At 67.4% G+C, this 15,462-nt stretch overlaps 1 protein-coding gene across 1 annotated transcript in view; it reads right to left on the bottom strand.

Annotated features, from left to right (window-relative positions):
• GPC1 (glypican 1) overlaps window positions 1-11,606 on the bottom strand; it is a 28,882-nt gene extending 17,276 nt beyond the window's left edge. The window contains exon 1 of the mRNA XM_047846565.1: window positions 11,199-11,606. Within this exon, the coding sequence (XP_047702521.1) occupies window positions 11,199-11,364 (166 nt within the window). The 5' untranslated portion in view covers window positions 11,365-11,606. The remainder of the gene's footprint in view (window positions 1-11,198) is intronic.
• Between the last annotated feature and the right edge of the window lie 3,856 nt (window positions 11,607-15,462).

The following is a 15,462-nucleotide window of genomic DNA, read 5'->3' as shown; positions in this document are numbered from 1 at the left end:
AGGCTGCCAGACCCCAGGCCCGGCTACGGATTGAGGGTGTGTGGGGGTCCTTCCGGCACCATCTCCTGTCCCCCTCCAACCTCTACACGGGATCTGTGGTTACTCCTGGAGCCTCCATCTGTGGCTGTCTTGTAAACACCAGCTGCCACCCTCCAAGGCCACACGGAGTCCTTCCTAGGTGTGGGCATGGCCCTATGCTGGGGCAGTGCTCCCTCACCGAGAGCTGTCCTCCAGGACCAGCTCTTCCCGCAGCGCTGGGGGAGTGCTCCCTCACCGAGGGCTGTCCTCCCGGATGGGCCTGCCTGAGCCAGCTCTTCCCACAGCGCTGGGGGAGTGCTCCCTCACCGAGGGCGGTCCTCCAGGACCAGCTCTTCCCGCAGCGCTGGGGGAGTGCTCCCTCACCGAGGGCGGTCCTCCAGGACCAGCTCTTCCCGCAGCGCTGAGGGAGTGCTCCCTCACCGAGGGCTGTCCTCCAGGACCAGCTCTTCCCGCAGCGCTGGGGCAGTGCTCCCTCACCGAGGGCTGTCCTCCAGGACCAGCTCTTCCCGCAGTGCTAGGGGAGTGCTCCCTCGTCATGGGCTGTCCTCCAGGACCAGCTCTTCCCACAGCGCTGGGGAAGTGCTCCCTCACCGAGGGCTGTCCTCCAGGACCAGCTCTTCCCGCAGGGCTGGGGCAGTGCTCCCTCACCGAGGGCTGTCCTCCAGGACCAGCTCTTCCCGCAGCGCTGGGGGAGTGCTCCCTCTTCAGGGCTGTCCTCCCGGACCAGCTCTTCCCGCAGCGCTGGGGCAGTGCTCCCTCACCGAGGGCTGTCCTCCAGGACCAGACCTTCCCGCAGCGCTGGGGGAGTGCTCCCTCATCGAGGGCTGTCCTCCCGGACCAGCTCTTCCCGCAGTGCTCAACTACCAGAGACCAGGGCCAGCGGGCGGGAGCATGGAGGCCACACCCAGCACTGGCCGGTAAGCAGAAGTGGGTGACTGACCAAGGGGAGAATCCTCCCCTCCAGCCTAGATCTCTGACCCCCGGCCGTGTGGCTGCTCGGCCTCCCACCAGGGGCCCTCCCCCACGGCGCCTCCGGAAGGCAGGACCTGGAGACGGAGGGCCCGTGTCCCCAGCAGGCCCCGCGGCATGGACTCTGGCTGTGCACACGGGCCCACTGATGACCACGGACACTCCATGCAGCAGGCACTGCTACCACCCCCATTTAATGGAACAGCCCTCTGAGGCTCAGAGAGGTTCAGTAATTGGCCCAAGGTCACACAGCGAGTGAATGTGGAGCTGGCACTTGAACCCCAGTCGGGAAGGGTCTTTGCTCTACAGCCCTGGCGGTGGGGGGGGGGGGGGGGGGGGGAGGGGGCGGCGGTGTGACTGCAAACCTCACTTCAACACGCGCATGTCTGGATTCACGTGTTAGCTCTCTTTACTTCCGACTTCCTACATAACACGTGGTCACCGTGGCCAGCAGAGCCACAGCTCACAGGACACGACCGACGCTCGTCCTGTCCTCGTGCCACTGGCTCCGCTGGTGGCTGCGTTTCAGCGTGAGAACAGCCCCAGCAGGCGGGAGGAGCTCAGGTAACACCCACTGAGTGATGCGGAGAGACTGTCACCTCTGAATGTCCCCGTCACCTCCGGGTGCCCGTAGACACACCTGCTCCGCGGCCCGGCCCCACCCCCAGCCCCTGCAGGCCCTCCTGGGTGCACACACTGGCCGGAGCACTGGCCCCACTGGACCGTCTGCTGAGGCCCGCTGACCCCTTCCCGGGGCGCTGACGAGTCGAGGAATCACGCGGAGGACCACGAAGGACGCCAGGCGAGGCGCAACGGTCCTCAGAAACCCACACAGCGAACGCGCGACGTGGTGCCTCGCCCGCTCTCCTAGGAGCGCGCTCTGCGTGAGCTGACGGCAGGTCTAGAACCAGCCCAGACGTCAAGGTCGTGGAGAGTGTGAGAGGGACTGCCGGCCACCCGCTGCAAACGAAAGGGGACAGAGTGCACGGGCGGCGTCCACGGCAACCACGCCCCAGATACGCCACCGCTGCCTCGTTCGTAGTAACAGGAGACGCTCAAGTCCGCTTAGAGGTTAGCAAAAACAGAAACGCGATTTCTTCCTCGGCCGTGCTCGCCAATTGCCCGAATTCCTTCCCCGGGCCTCGCCATGCACCCCAGCTGAGGACCCCGGCCTCCCGCGCCCTGCCTTCACACCTGTCGGTCCGCCACAGTTCGCCCTCCTCCAGAGACGACTCCGCCACCCACCCCTGCGAGGCCATCCTGGCCCCAACGCAGAAGGGGGCCCCTCCCCCGTGCTCCCGGCCGCTGGTCCCACCCCGCCCAGAGCTTTGGTTCAAGGTGCTTCGCATGAGGCGCTACCGGCATTTCTGGAAGCCACCTCCTGGCTGTTCAAGAGTGCCCAGCAGTTCACAGGGTCCCTGGCCCTGACCGAAAATGCCCCCAGCGCACAGCTCCTACTTGGGAACCACACCGGACCCTGGGGATGGGGCTTTAGCTGTGTGTGTCTGACCTGTCCCCCAACCCCCCAAATGTGCAGTGATGGGGACGTGCCAGTCCCTGGGTCACTTGAGGGCAGGATGCCAAGATGCCAGGACTCTCCGTGGTGCGGGCAGCCCGTGCCACGCCGGGGGAGGAGGTCAGGACGGCGGAGCGGAATTAAGAGCCTCATCCTTTTAAAATAACTCTGTCGGTCCACTGTGTCCCACACTCCATGACAACGAGATGTGAGTGATCATGAGCCAACCCAGGCAGTGGGTGGCATCATCTCTGTCCCCAGGGCCTGGAGATGGTCACAGGTGGGTGGGATATACTCCCTTGGCCCCCAGAGCCAGGGACAGGCAGTCGGGGGCCCCGGAGCCTAAGGACACACTCAGCTGTCACCCGTGGCTCACCACGGGGGCCCACATGGTTCGATGTGGCACCAGGCACGCAGGATGCCGTTAGACACAGGGATGGGCCTGGATGGGGCTCGCAGGCTCAGAAAGTGGGTCCTCGGTGTTGGGGATACTGTCTGAAGGTATGCACGGGCCACCAACCCCCTGATTCCAGTGCCGATGGGGAGGGAGCCCCAGAGAGGACAGGTGCACCTGTCCAGGGCCTGGCTGTCCACCCTCCAGGTGTTGGTGGCACTGCCACTGTCCTAGGACCGACCAGCTGGGGTGCAGACGAGGCTTGGACAGTCAGTGTAGGCAGGCTCTGGCCCGCTGAGTCCAGGACGGTCTGAAGGCCCCAAGGGAGTTCCTCACTAGACCTTGATCTTCTGGGAGACGGAGACCGTGGCTTTTCACCTCTGTGTTCCAGAAACTGGCAGAGGGTGAGCACACAGTGGATGAGAGGTGGAGACCCTCGCCCCGGCCTGGCCAGCCCTTCCTCATCACAAGGGGCAGGGCGGTGGGGCTCGGACATCTGCTGCCGTCAGGAGCACCGGCTCTGACCTCAGGAGGCCCTCCCGGGGGCGGCTGGCCAGGCGCTCCTGCAGTCGAGTGTCACGAGGGCCTCAACTGGGCCTCACATGGGCCTGAGAGTTTCCTGGCCCCTTCCCGGGCCCCGCTCTCCTCGTGCCTGTGGGTGCTCCGGGGCCTCGAGCCCCAGCTCTCCGTCCTACCGCCGACCTCCCCCTTGCACTCTGGACCACATGCCCAGCGCCTATGGGACAGGGACACACAACGTCCCCCTAGTGCCCCCTCCCAGGGTGGGCACTGTTACCCAGTACCCACACCGGACACCGAGGCAATGAGGCAATTTGGAGAAACCCCTCAAGGGACAGGCCTCTGAGCACGGGGGACCCCTTTCTGGGACCCGGCTTCCTCATCCACACGCTACGTGGCCGGACCCACCCTGCAGACACCCATGGAAGCACCTCCAAGCCAGAGACTGGAGGCAGCCGGGGCGAGGGGCTAAAGGAAGCAGGGCCTCGGTCCCCAGCAGGTGCTAGTGGGGGGCGGGGAGAGGCCCAGAGCGGGGTTCCCGCAGGCCCCCCTGCCGGCCAGCTCTCCTCCTCTCTTCTGGTCCTCGCGTCCACTGCGGGGCCCTGGGGCTCACGGCGCAGGCCCCCGTGCTGTGCTCTGCTGGCCCTCACCCAGCACCACCCGACAGGGCCAGTCCCCAGCTCGGACCGGCCAGTCTCCCCTGTGAGACGCAGCAGGGGCGGTGGGCGGGGCCCTGGGCCTCCGGGGGCTGAGGTCAGGACAGATGGCAAGGGAGCGGGATTGATGGAGCCCCTCGGGGCTGCCCTGTCACCCAGCCAAGCCTCCAGGACCCAGGGAGCACTTAGCACAAGTGAGCAGCAAGCTTCCTCAGCTGGGCCACCGTACCAGGGGACAGCTGCCACACGGTGGCCCGTCTGCCACCTTCTGCCTCCCCGTCTCCAAACCACGTGCCCCCTCCTGGCCTCTGGGCCCCCCTCCCTCCCCCAGGCATATTCCAGCACCTGCCCCGAATGCTGGGCCCCCTCCCCTCAGGTGGGGACCTTGAGCCTGTCGAAAGAACACTGGTGTCACTGAGTACCATCCCAGCCAGGTGCCCCCCAACCCCACGAAGGACTTAAGGCCGCCTCACCGCCCGCCCCGCTTCTGGGACGTGACACAAGCCGGATGTGTTGGCGGGTCAGCAGTCAGCAGGCCCCGAACGCTGAAGGAGTGGCCCCTGACCCTCCCACCCTGACAGGGATGGGGAAGTTGAGGCTCACCGGGGCCTGGAGACTACTCAAGGACCCGGCGGGGGTCAGGGCCTCGACCTCTGAGCCCACCCACACCAGGGCCGTGCCCGGAGAAGCTTGTGGGTGGGAAGGGGCCTGACCCCTCCACACTGTCACCAGGGCCTCGGTACGCATCTGTGCCGGGCTCCTGAGCCTGTGGCGGACACGCGGAGGCATGACCCTGTCCCGAGGAGCCACGGTCGCGAAACAGCAGGGCTCGGGACCACCGCGGCCAGACGGAAAGCATCTCAGGGAGCAGATGGGCTGGGCCACCTGATTCATACGCTGCAGTCCTGGCCCCAGGAGGTCAGAGGTGCCCTTACTGGAGAAGGGGGTCTGTGAAGGTGAGGTCACACGGGAGTTGGGTGGCCCCTAATCTGATAGGTGTCCTTACTTTTTTAAGGTGAAACCTGGAGGCAGATGAGCCCATGTGGACAACCCACATGAAGCCAGAGACATTCAGGCCCAAAAGGCCAAGGACCCCCAGCGGCTGCCGGAAGCCGGCAGGGCCTGGAACGGGTCCTGCCCCCCAGATCCCAAGGGAGCCAGCCCCGCACACCTTGATCCCGAACTTTCGGCCTTAGAACTGCCACACGGTAACCTTCTGTTGCATAAGCTGCCCAGCGGGTGCGTCTGACACGCCCCCGGCACCCGGCCCAGGCCTGGCACACGGGAGGTGCTTGGAGTATTTACTGCCGAGGCCCGCCCAGACTTGGGGAGAACCCTGGGAAGCAGGGCAAGCCCCAGAGCGTGGGTGCTTGGGGGACGCCCGGCCAGGCCGGTGCCAGCCGTGTGCCAGGGGCGGGCACGGGGAGGACCCACCTGGCAGGAGGGGGTGTGTGTACCAGAAGACGACCCGGCTAGGAGCTGGCGGGAGAGGACGCTGAGGCCACAGGCAGAGGAGGGCACGGGACGAGGCCGGCCTGCCCGCCCCCCCCCCCCCCCACCCCAGCGGCTCCTAAACCCACCCAGGATTCTAGGGCTCCTGCTGGGAGAGCAGGTGTGCACTCCCCCTGCACTCCCCCCACCCAGAGCCTCCCCGGCATCCACAGCCCGTCTGAAGTCAGTGTCTGAAGCCAGTCGAGGAGGCTTGGCCTGGGTCCTGCCCCCCAGCAGGGAGGCCACGCCTGCCCTCACCTCACACCTGGCCGCCATGTGCCCCGACCTGGGAAGGTGGGGAGAGGCCTGGGGCGGGAGGAAGCATCCCCATCCGTGCCACCCCCGCCCCCAGGAGACTTCCAGCAGCGAGGGGCACCTGCCCGGGCCTGTTCCTAGACAAACGCCAGCAAGAAAGACTGCCAGCCGCCCTAGCAGCGAGGAGCCGGGCTCCGGGGTGGGTGGCCTCCGGCTGGAGGCCTCACGCTCTGGAGTCTTCTCGTCTTCTCCCCAGTGTGGGCAGTGACCTGGGCCCACAGGGCTCTGCTAATGGTCAGATGTGATCGGGGATGGCCCCCAGCAGAGACGCTGGATAGGCAGGGGCTGCACTGGACAGCGGGGCCCAGTGTCCTCCAGGCGCCTGACAGGGGCCCTGAGCCTTGGTCTGAAATCACCCTGAACTAAGCAGGTCTTGGAAAGAAGAGTCTGGCTTACAAGGGAGGTGCTCCTGCTGCCTGGGCACGTCCAGGCCTGGGCACGGCAGAGGCCGGTCCCATGCCCGACCCGACTCCCAACGGCCTCGGGGCAGGCCCTCTCCTGTCCAGGGCCAGCCAGGCTGACACCCGTGCCTGTGGGTGTGGATGGCCTGACACGAGCATGGGCACCCCCACACAACCGGGCTCTCCTCCCGGTTCCGAACCCAGCCTGCTGCCTGGCCGATGTGTCCCCAGTCCCTCTCCCAAGAGGCTGGGCCACCGTCTGTCAACCTCAGACTTAATTAGTGCCTGCACAGAGCCAGGCCGACCTGCCTCATCCCCTAGGCTCTCACCCCTGGAGGACCATTTGTCCGTGAGTCCTGGGGGACTTGGCCCAGCACGGTGCTGGGGACACGCCGGGGGTTTCTTGCAATGGCCAGGAACACACAGCCAGGCCATCCTGCGTATACCCGGGGCTCATCTGATTCATGCCCCTGGTGCCTGGGAACAGCCCTCCTCGGGCAGGAGCAACAGCCCTCAAGGCCTGTGGAAGAGCTGGCCGCCACCAGATAGGTATGGGGGGGGGGGGGGCGGGCAGGCAGAGGGCAAGGCCCAGCTATGAGGAAGGCCAGTGTATACACGGCCCTGTCCCAACGGAGGGAGGGAGGCCAGGTCAAAGGCTCGGGAAGAGTTCCAATTAAGAGATGTTCTAAGCCGGCCTAGAAAGGAAGCCAGGCGCAGGAGAGCCCACAGGAGAAGGCGGCGGAGGTGGGGGCGGGGGGGACCACCAGGGCCTGGGCCTCGGGTTCCTATCTCAGGCCTCCAGGCCGCGATGGCTCCAAGCCTTCCAGAAAACTCGGAGCCCAGGACTGGGCAGCAGCGAATGCCATAGGCTTTGGGGTCCACGGCTTGAGCTGCACGTGGGCTACACGTGCTGAGCAAAGTTACGTGGCTCCCCTGGGCCTCGGTTTACTCATCTGTGAAGCAGGTCTACAAAAACCCTTCCTCACCCGAGGCATCAAACAGACAGTAACGTGAAAAGATGTGCACCGAGTCGGGGTCACGTTAAGGGCTCTCAAGGCGCTACTGCCCGAGGGGTCTGCGTGGGCCTGCAAAGACCCCAGGGCAGGGGCAGGGGGAGAACGTGGGCCGGGGCCGGCCACACGGTCACGGTGCCAGCACATCCCTTCCCGGGCACCTTCAGGGGCAGTCGTGACCATTCCCAGTGTTGTGTGTGAAAACCAGGGGCCGCGTGGCACGGGAGGCTTGCGCAGCAGGACTGACATTTGAAGTAAGGCCCAGGGAGGATGTTGCTCCTCTCGCAGGAACACCTCAGCGTGTCCAGCAGGGGGCTCAGGCCGTTGCATCATGCAGGTGGCCCGGTTGAGTCCTGGCTCCCTCGGGTCACACGCCTCCCCCCCCCCCCCCCCCCCGTCGTCTCAGGCTGGGGATGATGAAACCCTAGGTCCTCAAATGGCAGAGGGACGGAGCCGCAGCACAACCAGGGGCTGAGGACCACTTGGGGACCTGGGCCAGGCACACGGGGTGTTTTGGCCTTCTGAACAGGGCAGGGTACACAGAACCCCGTGGTCTGGGGCCAGGCCGTGTGCCCTGTGGCCTGTGAGAGCCCTACAGGCCACAGGTGACGGACAGATACTGGGTCCAGCCAGGACAGCCCTTTCTGGGATGCGGGCTTCTGAGGACCCTCCCCCAGAGTCTCTCACCACCCAACAGGCGTCGGGGGTCAGAGCCGGCACACGGAAGCAACGGTTTCTGCCGATGGGCCCGGGGGGTGGTCCTTGGTGTGAGCTCCAGGGTACGCTGTCCCCCCCCTTGCCGGCAGGTAGGCTCAACCCCAGGCCAGAGGGGACATCAACCGGTTCTCACCGCACTGACGGCCCCCTCTGACCTCCAACCCCCAGCGCTGGACCTCTAGACCCCTCCTCCTCTGCCCAGGCCCTTTGTCTCTCCCTGCCCACCCTCCATGGCCTGGCACGGAGCAGGACACAGGTGCGTCCCCAGCAATGTGGACCGAGGACCTACTTGGTGCCGGGAACGGGGCCAGCTTCTGTGGCTACAACACGGATGTGACAGGAGTGGCCCCTGTCCCCAGCACCCCAGCGAAGGGTCAGAGCAGTACAAGGCATGTCACTGGAGTGCCAGGAAGCCAGGCAGGTGCTGGGAAGACAGCTGGGGGCCAGGAGCGACCTCGCAGGCAGAGGCAGAAAGCCTGCGGGCTCCAGCGGGCATGTGTGATTCAGCACGGGGCACTGCACGTCCCCGGCACTGGCTCCCGGCAGAGGGATCCCTCACTTTCCCTGGCCTTCTGGCCTTCGGGAGGGTTCCCTGGGCTTTGTGGCCCCCACGGCCTTACCCGGCTGCTGCCTCCCCAGGCCCGCTTCCTCACCTGTAAAATGACAACAGTCATCACCAACTGCCGGGCACGGCCATCCAAAAGAATCACACGAAGTCACGAACCGGAACCTCATGTGGCCTGACGCTCCCCACTCTCACGAGCTCACCGTCATTTCTAAGGTCCCTTGGGCAGAGGCCGTAAACACCTCCCTGCTTTCCAACCACCCCACCCGGTCAGGGCCGGCTGAGTGGGGTGGGGGGAGGCTCTCCACAGGCGGGGACCCCAGGTCCCCACGCTAGAGAAGTCTGGCCGCCAGGCCTGCAGGAGAGAAGCAGACAGGGTTTCCCCAGAGGCACGTGCCGTGTGAGGCCGCCAGGGGGCGCCTGGTCCACGGAGGCCAGGCCCCGCGGCAACAGGAGGGGACGGGCCCGCCGCTGCCCTGGGAGGTCACCCTGTATCCTCTGCTCCACGTGGCGCTGGCACCGTCTGGGCGCCTGGGCCCTGCAGGGCCCTCCGACGTCCCAGCGCTCATGGGGGCTTCAGCCACAGGCTGAAGGGAGGTGGCCCCTCTGAAGAAGCCCTCGCGCTAGGACGGAGGAGCTGAGGGGCGCCCGCAGAGGGGGCGCCGGCAGAGAGCGCGGCCCCTGGCATTCCAGGCCCGGAGGAGGGCGGCACCCAAGCCCTGGCCAGCACGACGCTGGGACAGCTGCTGGGTAGCCACTGTGCCCCAGCCGGACAGCCAGCACCCCGTCTCCACCCATCACACACAGAGACTGCAAGGCACTTTGATCGTCCGGGGCCCCTGATCGACTGCCTCCCCCAACCCGAGGGGAACAGGAGCTGGGCCCCAGCCCAGCCTCCGCCCTTCCCCAGCTTCCCCAGTTTGCCCCATTCTCTCCCACCCCTTGGCAACTGCCCAAACTCGGCCTCCTGGCCTCTTGGCCTCACCAAGACAGAGGCCTGTGGGTTTGAGCAAGTTTAGGATGGCCCCTAAGGACACAGTGGCCGAGCGGGAGTGGGTACACGGAGAAGAGGCACAGGCACAGGCTTCCAGCCGACATCGGGGGGCTGAGTGGGGGCGTCTGGGGTGGGATCCAGAGGGAAGGCTGGGGACACCCAGGCCAAAGTTCTCCTGTTTGTGTGGGAGGAGGGGCAGTGGTGGAGCAGAGGGTGAGCCCAACTGCAGAGGGCCCTGTGCAGCCAGGGAGCCCCGCCAACCCGGCCCGCCGGAGAGGCAGGCCTGACACAGACAGGAACTCTCAGCCGAGGGAGATGCCAGAAGGCCCGCTCTGGGGTATTGAGAGGGGGCCTCTCCAGAGCCTTGGTGGCCGGGTGGGCAGGTACGTCCAAGGGTCTCTCAAGGCAGCCCTGTGTGTGTCTGACCGTCCCGGGGCCCAGGGGGCCAGAACCCGGCTGCCTCCCTCCCAGTCCCCAGCAAGGCAGGGCCATGGACTGCACACGGATACACTCCTCTGTCACTCAGAATTCCTGTATTTGTGGTCATTCCCTGTCCCCCATGTCACCGTCTGAGCACAACCCTTACAAACAGCTCTCCGCCTAGTTTGGGAGAAATCCCTTCCCTAAAAGAAACTAGTCCGCTCTGAGCTTGCCCACCGCGTCCCAGGCGCCCTGCACAGACCTAGTGTGGTTCCCCACACAGTTGCAGTGTGAAGAGCCTGGGGGTCTGGGTGGTCCTTAGGACATTGTACTCCACCCCCCACCCTCCAAAGCTCCTCAGAGGCCGGCAGGGAGGGGGTGGGCAGGACTGCAGGCAGCTGCAGGGCTGAGGATGCCTGGGAGGGTCGATGCTCTTACAAAGAAAAGAAACGGCCCCTGGGCGGGATCCAAAGCGCCGACCACCTGCAGCTCGACTCCCCGCCAGAGGCGGCCCCGAGTGCCAGGCCGGCGAGCCACGAGTCCAAGTTCGCCAGGCAGGAGCCCTTGCTTCGGGCTCCAGGTGGCAGAGGTCAGCGCCTCGCCCCCACCCCCAGGCGCACGGCTGACTCCCTACCTCGCGGGGGCCCACTCCCGCCAAGAATGGGGGACTTGTAATTGAACCCACCCAGGCTGCCGCTGCTGGGGACCCCAAAGGAATCCCCAGGCCCGACCCGCGGCGCCTCCCGGAGAGGCCCGACCAGACAAATGGGAGTCCCTTGCCGGCGGCCGCCGTCAGCTGCGCCCCGACAGCCGGCCCCGCAGTCAGCCCTGCGCGCCCCCGGGCTCGGACCCCCCGCCCCGCCACCGCGCTGGGCCGAGCCGATGGCCGAAGACGCCCAGTCCTAGCTCTGGCCCTGCAGGACTCCCCGCCGGGGACGGCCCGGGCCACAGCCCCACGAGCACAGCTCCGCGGGGAAGGGGCCGGCGTGCGTGCTCGCGGCTGGGGGGCGGCCGAGAGGAGCGCACGAGACCCGGGCGGCACTCGGGGGCGAGGGCCCGAGGGGGTGCAGACGGGCGGGGGCGCAGGCGGCCGGCTCCGGGCTCAGGGCACGCAGGGGAGAGCAGGAGCGCGCAGTAGGGACCCGGGCGCGCCGGGGTCCGGGGCCCCGGGTGCCGCGCCCTCACTTACCCGAGATCTCCGCCTGGGGCACGTCGCTGAGGCTGAAGCCCTTGGCCCCGTAGATCTGGCGGACTTCGCTGCAGCTCCGGCTCTTGCTGGCAGGGTCCCCGCGGGCGCAGGCGGCCAGCGCGGCGGCCGCGCAAAGCAGCCACCAGCCTCGGGCCCGCAGCTCCATGGCGGGGCCGGGGCGCCCCGGCCGCCCGCCCGGCCGCCCGCCCGCGCCTCTCTCGGATCCCGGCCTGGGCCGCGCAGCCCCCACCCGCGAAGGGCAGAGCCAAGGTCCCGGCGCGTGCGGCTCGCGGTCCGCAGGCAGCGGCGGCCGAGAAGGCGGCGACAACAAAAGCCGGCGGCGCGGGGCGCGCGGGGCGCGAGGTCCGGCCGCTCGGTCGGGCGGCACAGAGCGCGGCGGGCGAGCGCGCAGTCCGGGCTCGGCGCCTCCCCTGCCGGCGGCCCGGCCCCTCGGCTGCCGGGGCGGGGGCGGGGCGGGGCGAGCAGGGGCGGGGCGCGCGGGGCGGGCGGGGCGAGCAGGGGCGGGGAGCGGCGCGGCGCGGGGCGCACCGGGCGCTCCTCCGGCTTCCCGAGGCCTGGGGCCGCCGGCTCGCGCCGCGCTGCGGGGCGCTCGCGGGGAGGGGGGGGTGGGGAGGGCGGGGCTACCGGGGAGCGCCGGGGCCGCGTCGGGGTCCCCGAGGGCGGGTCCCCCACGCCCAGCGCCCGGGGCGGCGGCGGCCGCGGCGGCACCACCTGTGGGGGCGGGGGCGGGGGTGCTGAGGCAGGGCTTCCCCCGCCGGACGTGACGTCACGCCTCCCGTGCGCCTATCAGGGGCTTCCCCGCCCCCCAGCCGAAATCGGCATCCCTCCCACCTTCGCCTCCCTCGCTCCCGCCCTGCCTCCCTGCACCCTGGCGGCGCGCCCGCGTGTCCGCTCCCGCAGCGCCGCCTTCCCCTCTGCGCGCCGTCCCCCTCCTGGCCTGCACCGCCGTCCCGGCCCCTCGCCCCCCCACGTCCACCTCAGTGGCCTGTCCCACGGCTCCGGCTCACACCTGAGATTTTGGTGGGGAGGGTCGGGGCGGGGGGCTGTACGCCGGAAACTAGCTGGGACGCCCGACCCCACCCTTTCTCAGCCCTGTAGAGAGGCAGCCAACGACTTAGTTATTGGACATGCTCAGCCGGGTTTTGGTCTCCTCCGCGTGGGTCCTGGAGAATCCAATGTGACCCAAGCAGAACGTCTCTGTAGGCTGGGGTCACTGGGCGGTGGCGGGTAACCTCGGAGCAGGGATGAGTTCGGGGCCAACGACAGGTCAGGTAGCTGGGGGGTGAGCAGGGCCGTGCAGGCCAGAGAGCTTGATGGGAGAGGCCGGTGGGGCAGCACGCGAGGTGGTCAGAGTGGGTGGGCCGGCAGTGCCCCTAGCTGCAGAGGGGAGTGGGGATGAGGGTCAGTGTTAGGGGAGGTAGGAAGCTGAGGGCGCTGGTATCTGGAGGCCTTCCGGTTCCTTTCCGACCCAGCTGCTGCGCCCCTCCCCTGGCCTCCACTCTCCCCGCTGCCCTGGGGCAAAGGCCTCAAAGACCACCAAGGCCCCCAGGCCCCCAGGCCATGAACCCACATACCTAACAGGGAGAAGTGGGAGGACGGCAACCGAGTCGGTACCCTTGGCAGAGGCCCCGAGGTAACTGCCACGTGGCAACAAGAGCCTCAGGGCTGTGGCCTCCCGTCACTGCAGGGAACGGTAGCCTGCGTGTGCAGGGTGTCAGCCGTGTGGGCTGTGAGCGGGGGTGGGGGGCCCTCCCTCCCTTGGGACTCTCGGGAGCAGTTGGCTCTGCAGCCCCAGAAGGGGCCTGGGGTCTCCTGCCCTGCCTCCCAGAGAAGGCTGCTCCCTTCACCCGGAGACACTGAGTCATTGTACCAGAGGGAGGCTTCGGGGACCCAACCCGAGTGTGCAGACCTCCTGCCCTCCCCACGCACCTGCTGCCTCATCATGTCGGTGACTCACGGACCCCCGCACGGCACACACAGACACACGGGCCTGTTCCTTCTTGTCTCCCCCTGGCACAGCTGCCCGGACACCTCCCCCTCCACACCACATGCCCGCCCGGCTTGGCAGGCAGCCCCCGATAGGGTTAGGAACACCGGCCCGGGCACTGGGCACTGTAGGAGCTCACCTCTGGTCTCCAGGTCAGGCAAGAGCCTGGACCCGGGCCTAAACTCGCCGAGGCTCTCTCTCTGTCTTGTTGTTATGGTGATCGCTGTTGCCACCTCTTAATCCGACCGCTGGGAAATTCCTCAGGGTGGGGTCAGTGTCCAGTGCATTTCCGGGCCTTCAGACAACAGTGTGGCCGGAATGTCCGCGCACCGCGTGCACAGCTCAGGTCTCCAGGGCCGCCCTGCCCGGGCTCCTCCATCCCATAGGGAAATCCTTCCCACCACCTGCAAGGTCAGTCCCCCCACCTGCAAGGTCAACGAATCACCCCAGCATCCCGCAGGGGCAAGAAGAGCTGTGATGAGGGCCCCTCCTTGGGGTCGGCACATGGCCAAGGGCGGGGGGTCAGCAAGTGGGATGGTCCTCGTGCCTCTGGATGGGGCTGTACCTGCCGGAGAGCCTTGATGACGAGGGGCCGGGAGGGCACGTGCAGAGGGCAGCTGGCGAGGCAGCAGCAGACCTGGGACGGCTAGATGGTGGCCGCTGGAGGTGGCTCTGCTGAAGGCTGCCAGATGTGGGGGCCAGCTGCACCTCCCTTTCCGTCTTCTCTCTCGCGTCGTCCGGTTCCCGGGGCCTTCCTTGCTCCCCCAGCCACGGGGCGTGCTTACGTTTTACAGGCTGTGTACACGGGTACTGGGTGTGGACGAGCACTCCGACCCGGGCCATAGGCCCCAGAGCAGCTGCTCCAGGTGCCGGCCGACACCTCCTGCTCCTGAGACACAGGCTGCCTCTGCTGAGCCCGCCCTGCTCTCCGCCGTGGGCCTGGACAGCCCAGGATGAGGGACGCCGGTTGGCCAGGACAGGGCACGGCGTGGCACCAGCAGCCTGGAGGGGCAGGAGCAGGGCCGGGTTACGCTGGGGAGGACCACGTGAGCCTGCCAGGCCAGCCTCACCCTGCGCGCCCCTACGTGCTGTCACCCACGCGTGGGACAGCCATCGGTCGCGTGGGAGCAGCAGGGGGGCCGGGTGGGGTCGTCGCAGGGCGCTCCGGGGGTGAGGGTGTGGGGCTGACAGAGTCCTCCGTTTGTGCCCCTTGTCCCAGCCCCTGGGATGGGACCGGCCCTTTTCCTGACTTGGGGAGCTGGCCCGGCCACAAGCATGACGGCAGGGAGGAAGGCAGGAGTGAAGAAGGTGTTCATGTGCTCATGGGAAGGGAAATGGTCCTGAGCCAGGGTGTGTGACAGTCACCGGGCACCAAGTGAGGAGCTGGGAAGAAAGGGACCATTTAGAGTCAGCTGGGGGGGAGCGCATGGGCCCCCCCCCCCGTTTCCTCTTCTTGAAGAGAGACCTGAGTCCTGGAGGGCACTGCTTCTCGGGCTCCCACTGCCCCCCGCCTCCCGCCCCTGGCCAGGAGGAGTCCCGGCATGTGGGGCCCTGATGGCCCAGAAGAGGACAGACCTCGGACTCAGGGCCACGGGCTGCTGGCCTGCACTTCCTCCGGAGAGATGGAAGCTCCCCGGCTACCGGGGAGCAACGGGGGTCTTTTTCTGTTGGATCTCGTGATGACTTTTGACAACCCCCAAAAGCGAGTTTCCAAGTAGACTGAACAATTAAAGTCACTTCCATTCACGTGTGCCTGCTCAGAATGTCACCGCCAGCTGTGTCCCCCGATAAGGGCTCAGTCCTGCTGGCAGTCAGAGACCACTGGGCGGGGATGGCTGGGCTGTGACACCCTGACCTACTGGGACCCTGGGAAGTGTCACGATGCCCCGGGGAGAGCAGAGGGCGCTAGGGACCCCTGGGCAGAGCAGAGGGCGCTAGGGACCCCTGGGCAGCAGCCAGGTGGAGGAAGTGGGCACCACAGGGCGTGGCTGACGGAGAGGGTGTGACACGGGCCAGGCAGGGGCTTAGCGAGGCTGGGCTCTCTGCAGCGGCAGTCGGGGTCTCCGATGGACAGCAGCTCGGCTGGTGGACTCTGAGTGGCTGTGCAGAACCATGGAGACAGGAAGGGAGCTGCCCTCTGACCTTTGCTGCCTTGAGGATGCACCCACTTACAATGGCTCCCCGCCTCTTGATGGCGACACTTGGGGAAGTCGCTTTGAGTCTCTCACGTCAGCTCAATAAGCTGTTTGTTCTCTC

Source organism: Prionailurus viverrinus, unplaced genomic scaffold (genome assembly GCF_022837055.1).
Source record: "Prionailurus viverrinus isolate Anna unplaced genomic scaffold, UM_Priviv_1.0 scaffold_39, whole genome shotgun sequence".
Lineage (NCBI taxonomy): Eukaryota > Metazoa > Chordata > Mammalia > Carnivora > Felidae > Prionailurus > Prionailurus viverrinus.
Note: the sequence above shows the minus strand (reverse complement) of the source record. Positions and strands in the feature narration are given on the sequence as shown.